Source organism: Electrophorus electricus, chromosome 20 (assembly GCF_041902795.1).
Source record: "Electrophorus electricus isolate QZ-2024a chromosome 20, ASM4190279v1, whole genome shotgun sequence".
Taxonomy (NCBI): Eukaryota; Metazoa; Chordata; class Actinopteri; order Gymnotiformes; family Gymnotidae; genus Electrophorus; species Electrophorus electricus.
Window position 1 is genome coordinate 2,807,501 of NC_137516.1, and position 18,733 is coordinate 2,826,233.

The 18,733-nt window shown below is 45.4% G+C and overlaps 1 protein-coding gene across 3 annotated transcripts; it reads left to right on the forward strand.

Moving 5' to 3' along the window:
* The first annotated feature begins 2,478 nt into the window (after positions 1–2,478).
* On the forward strand, positions 2,479–11,192 carry slc25a37 (solute carrier family 25 member 37). Of its 3 annotated transcripts, XR_003410709.3 has the most exons (5): positions 2,493–2,775; positions 7,551–7,779; positions 7,868–7,924; positions 8,008–8,985; positions 9,085–11,192. XR_003410709.3 is itself a non-coding variant. In XM_027011257.3 (4 exons), exons 1-4 carry the CDS (start codon positions 2,584–2,586, stop codon positions 8,559–8,561), a joined length of 1,032 nt encoding a protein of 343 aa, XP_026867058.2. In that variant the 5' UTR covers positions 2,493–2,583; the 3' UTR covers positions 8,562–11,192. The 3 variants fall into 3 exon arrangements, 2 of the variants coding, with proteins under 2 accessions (XP_081559730.1, XP_026867058.2); XM_027011257.3 differs by having other exon boundaries at positions 8,008–11,192; XM_081703604.1 differs by lacking the exon at positions 7,551–7,779 and having other exon boundaries at positions 2,479–2,775; positions 8,008–11,192.
* Positions 11,193–18,733: the final 7,541 nt, after the last annotated feature.

Sequence of the window (18,733 nt, forward strand, 5' to 3'; positions counted from 1 at the left end):
GAATACTCAAAAAGCCTTATTTTCAGAAGGCTTAGTAAAAACTAGTTATTAATGCCCACATTTGTGATGGGAACTGGGGGCAAACCGGAACGTTTTAACCAAAGATCCCAGTAAAGCGGAACTGGCGACATATTCATTCATCGACTTAAACCTACTTTTACTTAACGTTAGTTTATTAAGTAAAGATTTAAAAAAGAAAAGAAACAGTATGGTGCACTCTATAAAGTGAGTAATCGCTAATTATTTAAAATGGTAGCTACATAAATGGAGATTACCCTCCACTACATCCCTTAAACTTTGTTACAGACCAAAGTGCACCCCTTCATGGACCTTGGTCTGACCTCTTGACCTGCAGAGAGGTCTTGTGGAGTCCGTTGATCAATCGGTGTATTAGGCAGGTGGTTTTAATGTCATGGCTGATTGGAGTGTGTGTGTATACATATATATGTCGTGCCACTTCTGTATTCTAAAGTTAGTGTACTGTAATCACAAAATATCAATAAAACCAGGTCCCTGCAAGCATGGCACAAGATTAATCCTACAGCAGGGATTTGGGGACATCTTAGACCTTCAGCCAAGCATTTGTCCCTGGGCGGGGCTTACTGAGCTGGCCTGTCCATGGGGTTGTGGGTGGCCTGGCTGAGGTTAGGTTTGCAATGCCACCCCTGTTACCTGGAGCTAAGGATTATTGCTAAGAGAGGCTGACTGGTGACTGATGAGCTGAAAGTAAGATTGTTTGCACTGCAGCTTTGGGCCCTGTTATCTATGGTTGAAAATGGCAGAAAAATATAATAATATAACTGATTTTATGGTCTGTACCCCTCGCAAAGACAATCTTTCAGTTTTATGGGCCAGATTGCAGATAATTCAAGCACCGATGAGCAGTAAAAGTGTTTAGGTCTGTAGTAAGTAATACAATCTTGATGCCATCACTGCAGTGGTTATATGTGGTTAAAGCTACCATAATTAGCTCTGTTGGTGAGTTCAGCTTCAGATGTGGTGGAATGAGTAATAACGCAGCAGCTCAAGTCAGAAGTAGAACCAGATTGCAAGTTTTGCTTGCGAGTCTTTTTGTGTGTGAAGAAAAGATGTGGTAGAGACCATGCTCTCGTTCTAGAAGAGAATTTCAAACCTCAGCAGTATTCCAGACTGCTTCACAAAAAATAACCAAGAAAGCACACAGGTTAACCTCTTAAACCTAATCCCATCTGGCCTTGTTCTTTACTTTTACGGGATGCAAACATACAACGAATGCTTTAATTCGTTATGTTCCTACGCAGTCAATGCCCTGCATTGTTTAGTCACTGACTGCTCTCTGTAGGCCGAATCATATGATCAAACCATGTGCCTGATGGTGACTGCAACAGACAGGCAGAACAGGTCTTAGGAAGCAGAATGCTGGATCTGACTGGTTCCTTTGTCATTGGTGTTCGATTGTCTGTCTGTATGTATGTGCACGTGTGTGTATGTGTGTATATATATGTATGTATGTATGTATGTATGTATGTATGTATGTATGTGTATACGTGTGGGTGTGTCGCTGGTTGATACAGTGAAAGTGAAACACAGCAGTGAGGAGCACAATTTCTCACTCCTGCACCTCCACCGGCTCCACATCGCTCCAGATAAGCAGAGGGCCACCCCGCTAATCTACGGCTCCACCCTGCAGCAGACCTGCTGCTACACCCAACACACCCAACATCGCTCTACCCAGCATGGTTCAGGGCCTTTCTGTGGAGAGGCAAACTGTAATGATTAGGGTTTAGAGGACCACGCTGATAAAGGACATTTGGCATTTTCAGTGGACTGAAGAATTAAGCTGTTGTCTCCTGTCCTCTGAAGAAAGCGTCCAGTTTACGACGTTTGTTTAATTCAGACAACTGCTGTTTTAAATTTTCGCTGATGTGGCATTCATTTACCTTGTATCTCACAGCTACCATCAGTACCTAACAGAATACATAAAAAAAGCAAAGCCTCTAACGTTAACCTAAACGCTAGACTACTGTGTGAGCCAATCGCTGTGACCCCCAGTTTAATAGAGCAAATATTAAAAATATTAAACCGATCTCTCGCGCTCTCTCATATTCATTCATTCATTCCTTTAAGATATCAACACTATGATGATTTTTGGAAACGGGCCCCAGCCACGTGTACGCGCCATCTGGGGAAGACCAGCGTAACCATTACAAAGCCAAGTTACGTTTTTCCGCATTATTGCAGTAGTGAAGCACACACGCGTGTTGGCGTTGTAAGTTAAGTGATTAATACATGCAATATCAGTGAAACACCCAGACACAAATTCTGCAAAAGTCCTGAGGAAAAAAGACCTTAGTGCTGTGTAAAACTTGTAGAGAGTGGCCCCTGCAAACATGTTTTTATTTTCTCCCCTGCGTCAATTTGATTGGTTGCGCTCGTGTTAAATCCCGCCTCCGTACAGATGTAGTGACGTTTTAAAACGCCCATTGGCTCGACGTCATCACCGGGTAAAATGACGTCGCGGCGCCTCCGTAATGCAGCCATGGTGGCGCGGTGGAGCTCTGCGCCTTCTCGGGCGGGCTGCTGAAAACGCTCCGTTTCTCCCGCATGGAGTTGCGAGCCGAGCCGGCCGTGGCAGGGTTGGAGATGTCGGAGGCGAAGAGTGGCGCCGGCGGGACTTCGGAGGGCGACGACTACGAGAGTTTGCCGTCCCACGCGTCCTTCACAACGCACATGACTGCGGGCGCGGTGGCCGGAGTCCTCGAGCACACGGTGATGTACCCGGTGGACTCGGTCAAGGTGAGGCGAGCCCGCGTTAAGCGACGACTGCCCGCGCTGCGCAGGGGGAGCGTGTGCACGTAAAGTTTGCGAAAGACGGAGGAGCTGTTGTTGTTGTTGCCGCAGTTCTGCGTCGGGTTGTGCCCGCGCATTATTGCACGATATCTTTATAAGTTAAAGCGTGACCGCGCGCTAGGGTGACTCTTGGCGAAGTTCTCCAGCGCGCTAACCTAGACAGCTGCTCAGCCAAGGTTACACGGCGCGACGCGAAACTTGCTCTTGGCTATAGCCACCTTGCCGGCTAGACTAATGATCTGGCATGCGTAGCTAAGCTTGCCTGCAGAGAGAAAGCTTGCATTAGGAAAACCTGCTGAACCCCTACATTCCAGGACTCTTTCCCTTTCTTAATACGTTGCTAAATGGCTAGATGCCTACTAGCTGCTCCGGCGTGGCTTTGGGAAGTTTTGCGTCAAGGCGAAAGCGTTTTAGCCACCGTTTAACGTAAAGAGGGGGTTGCTTTTGCTTGGGTTGTAAAGCCGCTACCTTACGTCTTTTAAATAAAGTTAGTTTTGGTTGTTTTGTAATGTATATCTCGTGTCCAGGTAATGGACAAACCAGGTTCTAGTTTAAACGCTAAGCGTAAACGATTTTTCTACTGTGCTCAGTAACAGAGTTTATTGTCTTTATTTTTTTATTGCGAGTAACCGTGCCACTTAAACCGCACCGTGTGTGTATATGTGTGTGAGTGTGTGTGTGTGTGTTTCTTCCTCTACGGGGAAGACATCCAAGTTGCTGTTCCCTCTTCCTCACATTTTCCCTGTCTGTCGTATTTCCTGTATGGGAGGAACCCCATGTTCCCCTCGCTCAGTCTTTGTATTCCATAATATATAATGTACCTCTGCCCAGTCCGATTGCGTCTGTTCCCATTTGACCTGAAGGTTAACAGTAGGATTGTTCTTGTTTTTTGTTTTTTTTTGTTTTTTTTTTGTTTCGCAATGTTTGCTTTATCGGATGTAAAATAATATTAACATGCTGATGGAAATGCAGATTCATCTGTGTACAAGAGCCGCACTGATCTTCAGTCCCGACACTGTGTAAGCCCTGAAGCAGCGGTGCGTTCAGGCTCGCACTTGCCTGGCTGCTCACCGAGCAGTATTTCAGACTCGTTCCCTCACCTGGGAAGTCCTAGGCCTGCCTGCTCCGGTTTCCAGTACTGAAACACCCGTGTCTTTTATGTGAGCCCAAATAGATCCTTTACAGACAAGGGCAGCCTTTCTTTGGGTGTTATTGAAGTAAAATTCAGCAAGATTGTGTGGTGGGTTGGAAAGGAGTTTGAAAGCGCATGGTTTATTGCAGTTTGCCCCTGCAGTGTGCTGGTAGACTGCTCTACTGGGTTAATGCTTTAGTTTGGAAGGGATTTAAGTGTCCAGTCTACAGAGCTTATAAAGCCTTAATTGACTTTTCTATTCTGAACAATAACACCTGCAAAGTTGTTTTTAGCCATTGTTTTTTAATACACGGTAAGATACATATTAACTGACTTCACTCATAACCCACAAAGACTTATTTCTGTCTAATTCTTTTGAATTCGGTACCTGACTTTTTTTTTTTTTTTTTTGACAAATTTGGTTTCAACAAGAAAACGTACTAAACGTCTGCTGAGCAGGATACTGGCACCTGTTGAATGTAGAGAAAGCGTTTGCATTTTGCTCCCAGCCGCGCGTGTCCGCTGGAATGTAAGCCTGTTCAAAGGAAAGCTGATCCACTCTGAGGGGGTGAAGGGGCTCGTGTGTTCGGTGGCCTCTGGAACGCTCTGTCTGCCTGCCTCTCTCTGTTTCTGTGCCATCTGGTCCCACGTTTCCCCACGTTTCTAACGTGGGCAGAGACAGGGCTGTCACGTTTTCACATGTTAAAAGAGGGACACAACAGTGGCTTAAGACTTGCTTTCCCACACTGGGAAATGCCTAAACTGGGGCTGAAACTGTTTGTGGTGGTGGTCCGGCGTTGGCCTTGCATCTTAAACCGACTAAAATAAGCCCTCGGTGTTCCTTTTTGAGGACAGAAAGAAAACCCTCCTGCATCAAGTCTGAATGTGTCCCCAGGAGGATCAGAGAAAACCTCACAGTTTGTCCTGAAGTGTTTTTATATTTTTTGCAGGTGTTTGAAGGCTGGTGACCCCATCAGACTGGTGGCTCGTGCCAACCTACGCCAGGCATGTTGTAACTGAGTGACTCTACTGGTAACAAAAGTACAAGTGTAGAGAAACCGGAATTCCCAGTGTCAGGGTAGTGAAATTTTTTTTTGTTTTTAGCCTGGGCATGTGGTCCCAAAATAAAACCGCATGATGTTTTACGCGATCTGCACGCTGTTGCTCACTCCAGTCTAGTGAAGTTGCTCTCCAGAGAGAGAAAAAGGTCCAAAACAGACTTGCGAGATGTTCCGTTAACTCATTCATATCACGGGGCACTCAACTGTGCTCGTCTCACGGGGCACTCTCAAGTGCGCCTGTTCACCCGAATTCATCTTTGCACAGGTTGCACAGACAACGACCCGACTTGCTTCTAGCATGAAGGTGATTACTTTCAGTGGCTCATTGTGCATGCTGAGGTTTCGATGAGGTAACTCCTACGCTCCCATTCCTTGTGTTTTTGTGTTTCTCTGTTTTTGTTCCTGTGACTCATGCTTCCAGAATGGTCACCGCGCCTTCACCCCCAGCACCCTTGAATGTGACTGCAGGTACCAGTGATTAAAGTGAGCTCTATTGTGCTGCAGAGTCCCTGTGAATAGAAGCTGATTTCTTGACTTGAATGCCAGTGACTGGTTACTGTTTGGGTAATGGATTCCGATTTACAGAAAACAAAAGTGCCGTTTAACCAAACCACCCTCTTAGGAACGTCTCTGGATAACACCGGATCGCAAAAGTAACAGGAGTATCTATTGTTCTTGAAAACGTAGCCTTAGCCCTCGGCTCTGGGTTTGGGATTTGACTTCGCCGCTATGAAAACAGACACAGGAGGTGCTGATTACTGTGCGCCACGCTGCGAGGTTGCACGCCAGGAGCTGGCGGGCCATATTACGCAGTGCACAGCTGCACAATAACATCCACAAATGTCATTGGTGTATGGTGGCATGTTGCTCGAGGCTGCGAGGCTTGCGCATTCGTCGTGGAGGAGAGATGGGCGGAGTTTCGGCGCTGCCCGTCTGTGAGGGGCGGGGCCAGTGCCTGGGCTGTTATCTCTCTGGACCGGAGTGTGCACACAGCACCAATCGCTCTCCTGCATATGTAGGGCAGGGCTGTGTAGAGGGTTGGCGGAGCTGCGGCACCCGCACGCACCCGCACGCGGCTTAGTTGAGGTCCCAACCTCGGTGTTAGAAGGTTGGGTTTGGTTTAGTTCCTGGCTCTGGTCCAGAAATATGTTGAAGCAGCAAGAGGAGGAGGCAGAGGCTAAATGCAGGCCAGTACCAGTGACACTACTAGTACGTCTGGGTTTAAATAAGTGCGTGTCGAAATATGAGCCGTTTGTGTTACGCACTGGAGTTGCTATTGTAGGATGATCCCTTTGCGCGACTTCAGTAGACCCGGGGTAGTTGTTCAGAAATGCATACTTGACCAAGAACGATCACAGTGCTTCATAGGAGACCAGGGATTGGTTCATGACAAAATATTTCTCTCTAATGGCTTCATAGACTTCTCCATTGGGCATGAGGAGGAGGAGGATTTAAGATGATGTCATTCATGTAGCCGTCACACCTCCATGTCAGCTGTAGCCAATTAGGATGAAGATTACTTCAAGATTAGCCAACCAGAACTGAGACATCAGCTTTATAGGATCAGGTGATCATTGCCAGTTGGGTGATCATCGCCAGTCACGTGGGCCCCAGAGCAGTTTGTTGGATTCTGTGTTTGTTCGATCGCGAATGCAGAAATTCTGTCCACTCCACGTCTAAGTGGGTTGAATGCAGCCGTTGGAGAGGGCCGCTTCAATATGGCTCTCACTTTGCAGTAGTTTAGTGAAGGCCACACCTTTCTCCTCAGTTCATCAAATCCATCTTCCAGAGAGGTGGGAACCTCAGTGGCACTCCAGCAGACACGCATACACGTGCATACATCTCGGCACAGTTCCAGTCTAGGGTAGGGTCCAAGGAGTCTGTCTTCCTCCAGTGTTACGACATAAAGACTATAGGTGTTGTCTCTCACTGATGCGTGGGTTCTCTCACAAACGCACCCTACTTGCTGAACACTTAACCGCTTGGATCTATATGCCTGGCGCTTACACACACCCTCACCTTCCACACTCTTTCAGTGGCGAGTTTACCATCCAACCCCACTGTGGTTATAATAGCAAGTCGCATTACTGTGTATCTTTCAGTTAGAGTTCACAGTTTAGGAGTACTTGAGTAGCGCTCTGGTAACCTAAACTGGAACAGAAGTGGGTGTGGTTATCGTAGGTAGGCCTAGTCACGACTGCTTTACAGACGCTGTGCTGTTTAATCTGAAGTCACCAAAGCTGAATGACACCTTGCCTTCACGTTTGTTTAAACTTGAACCCCTCCTTAAACCTTATCTGTTTACTGCAGAAAGATGGAGAGTGTTTTAAGCCCGCCCTTGTGATGCGTGGGATCACCATGCGATTACTGTGTAGGTTTCCTTTCTGGCAGCTTGAGTAGAGACGCACGCCTTTTCCAAACTCACTTCAGCTCGACTACGGAATTCCCAAGCTGCTAACGGCCCTGGGACCCGCCCTCTCCCTTGAGAAGCAGTCCACTAATCGGCACATCCCGCGTGTTCTCCACAGACACGCATGCAGAGTCTACAGCCGGACCCGAACGCTCAGTACCGCGGTGTGTACGAGGCCCTGCGCCGGATCGTGCGCACGGAGGGCGTCCTGCGCCTCCTCCGCGGCCTCAACATCACCGTGCTGGGTGCCGGCCCCGCTCACGCCCTCTACTTCGCCTGCTACGAGCGCATCAAGCACTCTCTCAGCAACGTCATCCAGAACGGCGGCAACAGTCACCTGGCCAACGGTACGCGCCGCATGCCGACCAGCTGCCCCCCTGCCGGGCCCTTCCCCAACTCTAACGAAGCTGTGCTCTTTTTCCTTGTTCTTCTCAGGCCTGGCCGGAAGCGTAGCTACTGTCCTCCACGACGCTGTGATGAATCCTGCTGAAGGTAGCGTGTGCGTGCGTGCGTGCGTGAGCGTATTTCTGTGACCGGTGTGTGTGTGATCTCTGATCTGTTTCGTCTTCTGCCAGTGGTGAAACAGCGGCTGCAGATGTACCGGTCTCCATACCGTGGCCTGTTTGACTGCGTGCTGACGGTCAGCCGCACTGAGGGTGCGGCTGCCTTCTACCGCAGCTACAGCACGCAGCTCACCATGAACATCCCTTTCCAGGCTGTGCACTTCATCGTCTACGAGGTCACGCAGGAGCGCCTCAACCCAGAGCGCCGCTACTGGCCCGGCACGCACATGCTGTCTGGTGCGGCGGCCGGCGCTGTATCGGCCGCCGTCACCACGCCACTGGACGTGTGCAAGACGCTGCTGAACACGCAGGAGAACGTAGCGCTCAGCTCTGTGCACGTGAGTGGCCACCTGTCGGGCATGGCCAACGCCTTCCGGGCGGTGTACCGGCTGGGCGGCGTGCCGGCCTTCTTCAGAGGCGTGCAGGCGCGTGTCATCTACCAGATGCCGTCAACGGCCATCGCCTGGTCTGTCTACGAGTTCTTCAAGTACTTCCTGACCCAGCGCAAACACCACGGACTGGAAGGGCCGAGCAGGGCGGCGATTGACCGGGCGGGCACCACGTGAGGCCGACAGGATCTGGACTTGCGCTCTGGAGGAGGGGCACAGAGACCCTCTGCGTTCGTCGTACCCCAGCGTGCGTGATGAAGGCTTTCCTTCTTATAAATGTAGATAATCGAAAGTTCAGAAGATTCCGGATGCTTCTGGAGTTACTGCAACTGTCACAATGACTGTCCCTTTCATTTGGATCTGTGTCTCTGCAGCTGAAATATTTATTTACTGGAAAGGTAATACAATTGGAATTCACAGTTGCTACAAGCAAGAATTACTTATAGGCAAAAAGTGTACCTGAATTCAGAAATGCAATTGTAAGAAAGGGGGAGGAGAAAAAACTAACTCTGGTGTCTCGTCGCTCGGGTGTCCCGTCATTTATTGGCTGTACTTGGAGATAGCTGTTGGAAGTGGACCCAAAGCTATTCCCTTTTTCATGGTAACATCAACACTGCTTTGTTTAGCATTGCTTGTGCGTTTATAGGTTAGACATAGGAATATATAATATATTTTTTTATTTTGTTTATTTTGTCCACAGGCCTTTTGTTGGCTTCTGTTTCTCCTTCCTGTGAAGATTGGTACCAGACTGTTTAATCAAACACATTGCAGAGTTCTGCTACGCGATGAACATGGATCAGCTGCATTTTTTTTTAAGAAAGTGCTTCTCTCTGGCGGAGCCTGGCTACGTTTAACTGTGGCGTGTAGTTCCTCGACCAGCAAGCTTCTGCTACCGTGACGTTTAATGTGCCCTGAGACAGATGCAGGTTTTAGGCAGAAATGATTCACACGTATGTGTTCAAATACAACCCTTTACGCCTATAGTTGTTGTTATCACTATCGTTATTTAATTTTGCGCTTGCCCTTGAGGACTGGATTGGGTGTTCATTACTGACTCTGACCCTGTGGTCCAGCGGTTCAGCTGCTATAGTGGTAATTGCATCTAATGGTAAAGCCCTTAACAGATACTGAAGCCTGAGCCTTCAGGGAAGGTTTTTTTTTTTCTCTCTCTCTCCATGATTTGAGTAGATATGTGGTTAGAATCTGGGACCCTACGACAAATTTGATTAGCGAACGATGACCTTTCTTTGGACACATGAACCCTCCCTGCCTTTCTTTAACAACTTTTCTCAGTTGAACTGACGGAGTCCGTTTCCCCAAGCACTCGGTGCCCACCGTTGTCTCAATGCCTACAGGAACAGTTAGAAACTGGAAGCCTCGTGCTGTCATAAACGCACCCCTTAGGAAGGCACAAAAACCCTTTGGTTAACTCTTCCGTTCCGCGGGTCCCTGGAGCCCATTTCTAGATTGTCGCTCACGATCCCAGTGGACGGAACTGAGCTTGAGAGCTCGCCTCGCCCTCGAGCGGCGAATGCTGCACAAACGCACAAAGCGCAGGGAGGCGCAGCGCTGTAAATAACACGCGAGGTGACGGGGAGGTGTCTGCGCCGCTGTTGGATTTGACACTCTTCTGATCGAGCATGTGTTGGTCCCAGCAGTCTGAGGAGCATCCTCACCAACTTGGGCTGTTTTTATATTTACCTATTTTGTAGAATTTTAAGATTTTATTCAAATGTATATATTAGTAAGTTGATCTTGTGACTAAAACGTATTCTAACACGTATATTTTAACACACATAAAGGTTTGAATTGTTCCGTTTATTTACGGACAGTTCAGACCTCATGCGATTTGTATGGTCTATGCAATCTTTATGTAAAAGGATTTTCTATGCATTACTAACAGGGACGCCCGTGTGTGTGTAGGCACTACAGGCTGTTGGAAGGGTCGGTTCACCCCCCCCCCCCCCCCCCCCCTTAGGAAGGCCAGCTCCGAGGTGTCCACACATTGCTCCAGATTCCACAGGAATTCCGAGATTTTTGTTTGCCTCCCAATTCGATGATCTTTGGATTTCCAGCGGTTGGCCGCCCCAGCGCCTCCCTGATTCCTTTAAAGCCCCAGCCGGCTGCTCCCATGGTAGATGGGGCGCTTACACACAGCGTAGCCTTAAAGGAGTTGACCCTCTAAAAACGCTTGAACTCCAGAAAGTGTTTTAATGTTGCTGACTTGCAGAATGTCTTCATAGTTTTGAACCCTTTCCTTAAGAGGGAAATGGTGTTCCTAAGCATGTTTTCTATGCATCTGCACTCTGGCTGGTATGAATTGTTTGGTGTGTGTGTGTGGGGGGGTGGTTTTGTTTGTCTTTTGTCTTTTTTTTTTCTTTTTTTTTATAAATACACAGTTTTGCACTGCACAAGTAGAGTAGCATAGGAGGAAAACCCAAGACTGGTGATATTTTATCATCTCCACAATGCTCGTGCTCCAGCTATCTTTATATGTGTGCTTATTGTGACTGGCCGGTGGTTTTGGTGATGTCTTCATGCTTACGCGTTTCATACGCGTTCATTTGCACGTACAGCACACTCGACCCCTGTGTGACAGGTTTTTTTTGCCACCAATGACATGCGACGGCTTCATTCTTTGCACGCAACACCGTAGGGACATTTTGAACATGCAGTGCCATCTAAAACATCCTTTAGACATACTTTACAGTGCTGAAAATAATCTTGATTCGGAATGTTTATTGATTTGTGCGGATGCTGCTACAGTTTGTAACACTGGAGCTGGAATAAAGATACTTTATTAACCCAGTCCTCGGTGTGTCGTTCATTCAGCAGTCTTAAGATCCATACTGAACATTTTACATTTACAGCATGTAGCAAATGCTTTTGTCCAGAGATACAGAAGCACAAATGTGATTTGTTGTGTCTATGGTTCTTACACATTCTAATTTAAGAGACCGCCAGACAAAATGCCCATGAGAACTACTTTTTATTTTTATTTTTATATATAAAATATAATATAAAATGTATTTATTTTTTGGCCAGGCCATGTGTACACACACATATATAAATGTTTGTGTGTACACATGGCCTGGCCAAAAAAAGGTCTCGCACTAAAATTTTGTTGGACTGCCTTTAGCTTTGATTACGGCACGCATTCGCTGTGGCATCGTTTCCACAAGCTTCTGCAACGTCACAACGTTTATTTCTGGCCAGAGTTGCATTAATTTTTCCCCCAAAATCTTGTATTAATGATGGGAGATTTGGACCACTGCGCAAAGTCTTCTCCAGCACATCCCAAAGATTCTCAATGGGGTTCAGGTCTGGACTCTGGTGGCCAATCCATGTGTGAAAATGATGTCTCATGCTCCCTGAACTACTCTTTCACAATGAATCCTGGCATTGTCATCTTGGAATATGCCCATGCCTTCAGGGAAGAAAAAAAATCCATTGACGGAATAACCTGGTCGTTAGCATATTCAGGTAGTCAGCTGACCTCATTCTTTGGACACAACATTGCTGAACCTAGACCTGACCAACTGCAGCAACCCCAGATCATAGCACTGCCCCCACAGGCTTGTACGGGAGGCACTAGGCATGATGGGTGCATCACTTCAGCCGCCTCTCTTCTTACCCTGATGCACCCATCACTCTGGAACAGGGTCAGTCTGGACTCCTCAGACCACATGACCTTCTTCCATTGCTCCAGAGTCCAATCTTTATGCTCCCTAGCAAATTGAAGTCGTTTTTGCCAGTTAGCCTCACTGACAAGTGGTTTTCTTAAGGCTACGCAGCTGTTCAGTCCGTCTCTTGAGTTCCCTTCGCGTTGTGCGTGTGGAAATGCTCTTACTTTCACTATTAAACATATCCCTGAGTTCTACTGTTGTTTTTCTATGATTTTATTTCACAACACATTTAAGTGATCACCGATCACTTCCTCGAAGATGATGTTTCCCCACTGTCCTTCCACTTTTTAATAATGCAATTAATTTGACCCTTCTCAAACAGATTAACATCTTTCCCACAACCACAGGAAGCGTCTTTCTACATGGTTGTTTAACAAATCACAAGCGACTCACTGCATCATTTATGGTTAAATAACTTGTTGCCATCTGAAACGTAATTACCCATGCAGTAATTATCCAATGGGAGGCTGTTACCTATTTGCTTAGTGCTGACCTTTTTTTTTGCCAGGCAGTATGTGTGTGTGTGTGTGTGTGTGTGTGTGTGTGTGTGTGTGTGTGTATATATATATATATATATATATATATATATATATATATATATATATATAAAATCTTTAAAATCTTGCATATCAAATACTTCCCTGTGTTATATCACTGGTGCATGTAATCACCACTAGTTTATGCTGAGTCCTGATTAAGAAGAGCAAGCTTGTGAATCGATTCTTCTAAGAGATGTGTTTCTACATGTCGACACTTTGCTCTGCTGTTAAACGCTCTGGGTCCTTGTAAAGAAGTTAATGAGAACTTGTATCACATCCGTATATGATTGTTTTGACATGTTGGTACAGGACTTCACCACCTCCACACACAGCAGTGAAGAAAAAGGTTTATGTGCAAAAATGCACCACTGCCCACAGTATTCTAAGTACAGGGCAGTAAAATAGTAACATTATAAAATGTATAAAAGTGTTCTTTTCTTAAAACTATTTTATAATCATATAAATATGCCCAATGGGAGTCAGTTTTGCTTTCTCCAACTCTACAATCAAGCATTTGACAACAAAACACCCCCAAATGATATAAAGCTAAACACCAAATGCGTTTTCCAGGAACATGAAAACGTTTACATATACAGCACAACCAGCAGAGGGCGCGAAAGACTCAACTAAGGCGCTGTATCTTCCTGTACGGTGTCTTGGTGAGCCGCATGGTGGGGAATGCTGACTATTTAACAGATAACTAATTAGATGTGGCCCTGCGGTTGTCTTGTGTAGTCCTAGTAATACTTTCTTCTGTTCTTATCTGCTTCCATTTCACATGTATTTATAGGTTTGACCAGATTAAACTGCTTTAAAAGAAGAATCCCTGTGTCGTTACCCATGACTAAAATACAGATAGTCCCCTCAGTGCTGTTCAGTACACAAATGGCATAATTCTCATTCAAAATCTTCAGTTTATTTCTAAAATGTCCTTAGTTTATAAAGTTGCACAGGTGGAATGATAAAATTAAATTCCTGTGTTCATTTTTTTTTTCCTGTAGTAGAATCCGATCATAATCCCCCTCTTATTCGTTCTGTAAGGCACAGATCTCGTCCCTTCCACAACATAACAAAGCTCTCTTTTGTGTCTAGAAGGTGATGTCCAAACTGCATGTCCTGGGACACGTACGCCCTCCCCACACACTGTACGACCACTGGGTGGTTGTGGCTGTTTTCGCTTGTCTGATGAGATGCTGCAGTTGTTTATCTGGGTGGAATAAAGAAAGATACTTCCATCATCTTCTATGCCCCCCCTCCAAAACCCCCCCCCCAATCTCATAATGTCTCTCTCTGCAATCACACTATCAGCAGTGAGTCACGGCGTTGCTGTGTGCTGCCTAATTGCACACGAGGCTACCTGAGCGCACCCACACACACACACATATGCCGGAGAGCCTCTATTGTCTCAGGTAGAAGACAGAAAATTATGAACTACTTTGCCTCCTTTCCCTGATCTTTGAAAAGCCAGTGGATGCCAAAACATTAGGCAGTCTACTAACATTCTTGGGGTACCCATCCAGCCTCCACAGGTTTTAAACTGCAATGAGTCATTTCCGATGTGGGGGGTGGGGGATCCGATTGCCTTTTTTTTTTTTTTTAAGCCGGAAGGCTAGCCTTGAGAATCTTCTGTAAGGGAACCTGTCTGTTTAAACATTCGTCTCATCAGCCCAGGTAAAAATTGTTACCCAGTCACGGCATATTGGAGGGCCAACAAGGCCGGAATTTGTCAGGAAGCTGTGGCCATCGAGGAAACGGAGGGAGCCATCTTTGTTATGCCAAGGCTCAGTGGAGGTCATGTCGGCCCTGTGACCACACTGTGCTCCCAATCTTAAGGGCCAATCAGACGCCAGAGCGGGATAGACACAAAGTAGTGGGATTGTTCTCAGTTCCCGTCCTGAGTGACACCTTCAGGCAGGCAGGGTTTGAGACTGAGCTCCCGGTTTGTCAATGATTTGTAAAATTTAAGCAAACTGTTCATGAAAAGACATTTTGGGACAAAGGATCATTTGTCTAAGTAATTGTGAAAGTCTCAAAAGGGCTTCTGATTGTCTGGGGTCAATTATTAGGGCTGGTTTTAAACTCCTTGTAGAAAGGGTGAAATACAAGGTGCTTTCCTGACTTGGGAAGTTACGAACCCTTCAGTATTCCAGGAGAACAAAGCATGAAGTCTGCTTCTTGCGTCGTGCACACCAGAGCTTCTGTAATCCACAGGATTATATTCTGAAGAGCCAGTTCGTCCAGGTGTTGGAGATCTCTCCACCTGTCAGCCTCATGCCTGAGAAAGATCGTCTCTCATTCATATTATTGTTTACCCCTTGATGACAAGTTTGCCTTGGGGTTTATCCTCATGAGGGCTTTTCATCTGTAAAGGAAAGGAAGAGTTTGAGGGAGTCGCCCCTCTAGAGCCCTCTCTCATTTTACAGGCAGTCTAGCATATCCCACTCCGAAAAAAACAAGTGAGGCAAAGGCTGATGGGTAATTATAGACCAGACTTGTGGTTACACCCATCAGTAGCTTGTCTTATCAGATGATCACACTCTTTCAGACTACAAGGCCTGAGATACTTAGACAGATTACACTAGAGTTGTCATCTAAGGCCAAAACAGCCTGTCCGTGTGCTGTTTACCAACCCTACCAGCGTCTAAACTGGGAACGGTCCTGCCGTACTTCCGCACAGGCGTTCGTGTGGCCAGATCTTCTCCCACGTGTGTTTTCTGATGAGCGGCCTTGCATTCGGCGTTTTGCTGAAAGGGTTGCAGCAGGAAGGATGGGAACACGTTTATGTGAATCTGTCACGATAAAGTTGACAGTGAGGTTGCTGGAGGTCTGCATCTTCAGAGCCCCCCCCCCCATTATCTGGCTTTGCCCCCACATAATTGGTCACTCCTGATGGGGTCAAAGGTTAGCTCTGGCGGGATCCTGTGCATGCTCTACACCGAGAGGTTCAGTCAGGGTGCACGCTCACAAAAAATGGACACACACATACATATGTTCGTTCACACACACACACACACACACACACACACACACACACACACACACACACACACACACACACACACACACACACATATGTTCACGCACATGCACCCATCTGCTATGTTTAACGTTGTCCGACAGTAACGCCTTTATCTGTGTGTAGCAACAGCAGAGGCAGAATTCTTCCGTCTCTCCATCGGAGCTGTGAGGAGCTGAAGAATGAGGCCTTTAGATATGTGCTCATACCTCATGTATGAGGGTGTTCTGCCTTTCTGTTTACTTGCCGTGCATGTGGGTGCTTTTCAGCCTCTGTTGTACTCTGGCACCCGAGCAGGCTGCTGGATCTCGGGTTCGGGGGGGGGGGTGAAGGTTTTGATGAAATGGAGTTTTGGTAGTTTATCATTTTAAAAGGCATGAACTGCGTGGTCCAGCAGAACAGAACGTGTAAAATGAAAAAACATCTTTCACTGACTAACTAGATCTGCTAAGTTGTTACCAAAGTGGATGTTTTGTGTTGGTCGTGTTATGATATCAGTGTCAGCCGCAACATAAAAGAAGTTTTGTTTTCACTGTAAAATGTGTATATAAATAAAACTGAAACTAAAGTTAGACTGGCAGTCAGAGTAAAGATTCGGTACAACTTGTGTGAACAGTTGATCTGATCTAACTGTAATGATTACATTTGATTTATTTGGACTCATGTGAACAGTTGATCTGATCTAACTGTAATGATTACATATGAGTTATTTGGACTCATGTGAACAGTTGATCTGATCTAACTGTAATGATTACATATGATTTATTTGGACTCATGTGAACAGTTGATCTGATCCAACTGTAATGATTACATATGATTTATTTGGACTCATGTGAACAGTTGATCTGATCTAACTGTAATGATTACATATGAGTTATTTGGACTCATGTGAACAGTTGATCTGATCTAACTGTAATGATTACATATGAGTTATTTGGACTCATGTGAACAGTTGATCTGATTTAACTGTAATGATTACATATGAGTTATTTGGACTCATGTGAACAGTTGATCTGATCCAACTGTAATGATTACATATGAATTATTTGGACTTGGCGCATGGACTCAAGATGTAGGAGTCTCTCCGTAGGTTGTTGACAGTGTGCTGACATCCAGGGCATGATGTCCAATCAGCGGCATGAGAAGAAATGTCACCTCACCACATCAACGACTGATATTCCACTACGAAAAAGTATGAGAAAAACGGTATAATAGGTTTGCGTGTTAGCGAAATATGTCAGTTGAACTGTGGCCACACGTGGCATTTTGTTCTGCTATTAGCCTACATCTGATGTAAACCAAAAAGTGGTCGATTTTCATCTAAGAACAGTTAAACATCGTCTCTTTAAAAGCTAGCGGAGGGTCGTGCTGTCACGCGTGAAACAGGAACTGGGTCAGTGATGTTACGGAGGAAACAGCTGAACCCGGGACACAGAGACAGAATGATGCTAGCCTCGCTAACCTACATTTGACCTTTGGCCCCTGACTACGGCCTCCATTTCGTCCTGCTGACCTGTGCAGCAGTCTTATCGCTGTGTTTACGGGGTTCTGTCTTCTTCCTTCAGCCTCAGCTTGTCTCTCATACCAGTGCTACAAACGTACACGCCTGCAGGTTACAAGCAGATTGCTCTAGGAGGGATTTATTTTGAGACTGACCACAAAAAAATATGACATGAACTCAAAGAATAATATGAAAAACTCACCAAACTCAACAGCTCACCAAAGCAGTACGTTTAGTTAATCAAAGAATAATTTAGTATTGTAAAATTCATTAATGATTATCATGAAACCTTAGACAAATTTTAAAAAGTCCTTAACAATGTAAAAAAAACAAAAACAAAAACAAATTACTTGTGTTTTGGGATTCTCTAAATTACAAATGTGGTGGGCCAAAATTAAAAATATTTTAGGAGACGTATTCCAAAAAGACCGCACTCTTAATCCACCATCAGTTATTCTAGGTGGTACAAGCAGTGTCCACTTCTCCTTTCTGAGACAAAAAAAAAGTTTTTTGCATTTAACCAATGATGTATAACCTTTGAGTGGATAAGAGAGGAGCTGGCAACCTTTACTCTGTGGATTTCAAAGGTGAATTCTTACGCACCTCTGGAAAAGTTCACTTGATATGAGATATAAGTCTGAACTTTTCCCCATAACTAGACAGACCCCTGGCTCTCCTCAGAGTACAAAACTCAGGACTCAGTTCTTCTCTTTAATCCATCACTGAAACAAAGAGTGCTATGTAAATGTGTTTATGTCATTTGGGCACTTTATTATTAGTAGTATTAATGAATAAAATGTATATTTTTGTCTTGACTTTTTGTGTGTGTTTTATTATTATCTAATTTTTATCATATTTGTTTCCATGTTTTATGTTTTGTATAATTTGATTGCACTGTTACTTCATAGTGTTTTCATACAAGAAAATAACAATAAAAAATTATTTTCAAAAAACATTTTGGTTTAATCTCAGAGGATTATTAATTCATTTAGATGAATATTAATATGTAAACATTATTTCAGAAATGATTGACTTCACATGCATTGGTCCTCCACAGTTTGTTTAAACATAAGGACTAGCCTCACCTCCTCCCCTGCATGCCATTTTAACAACTTGATCTGTGGTAGTAATGGTATCGCAAACAGATATCGGTCACGCGAACTCCTAGAGGCTTCGGATGTTGGCAACAAAAAACAGAGCATCTTAACTTCTGCTCAGAATGTGCTGTGTTCTGTTCAGAATGTGCTGTGTTCCACTCAGAATGTGTTGTGTTCCGTTCAGAATGTGCTGTGCTCCGTTCAGAATGTGTTGTGTTCCATTCAGAATGTGCTGCGCTCTGTTCAGAATGTGCTGTGCTCCGTTCAGAATGTGCTGTGCTCCGTTCAGAATGTGCTGCGTTCCACTCAGAATGTGCTGTGTTCCATTCAGAATGTGCTGCGTTCCACTCAGAATGTGCTGCGCTCCGTTCACAAATGTGCTGTGCTCCGTTCAGAATGTGCTGTGTTCCGTTCAGAAGGACATTTCTCTAATGCTGTTGGACATTCCTGTTTGACGAGACGTTGCTTTTAAGTCTTCGGTTTTATATCTGCCATGCTTCATAGTTTTGA

What these genes read in the sequence shown, in the direction of transcription:
- slc25a37 (XM_027011257.3), top strand. Translation starts at nt 2,584, where the DNA reads ATGGAGTTGCGAGCCGAGCCGGCCGTGGCAGGGTTGGAGATGTCGGAG. An exon ending in CAACAGTCACCTGGCCAACG is followed by an intron (nt 7,780 to 7,867) that starts GTACGCGCCGCA and finishes TGTTCTTCTCAG; the next exon opens with GCCTGGCCGGAAGCGTAGCT. An exon ending in TGTGATGAATCCTGCTGAAG is followed by an intron (nt 7,925 to 8,007) that starts GTAGCGTGTGCG and finishes GTCTTCTGCCAG; the next exon opens with TGGTGAAACAGCGGCTGCAG.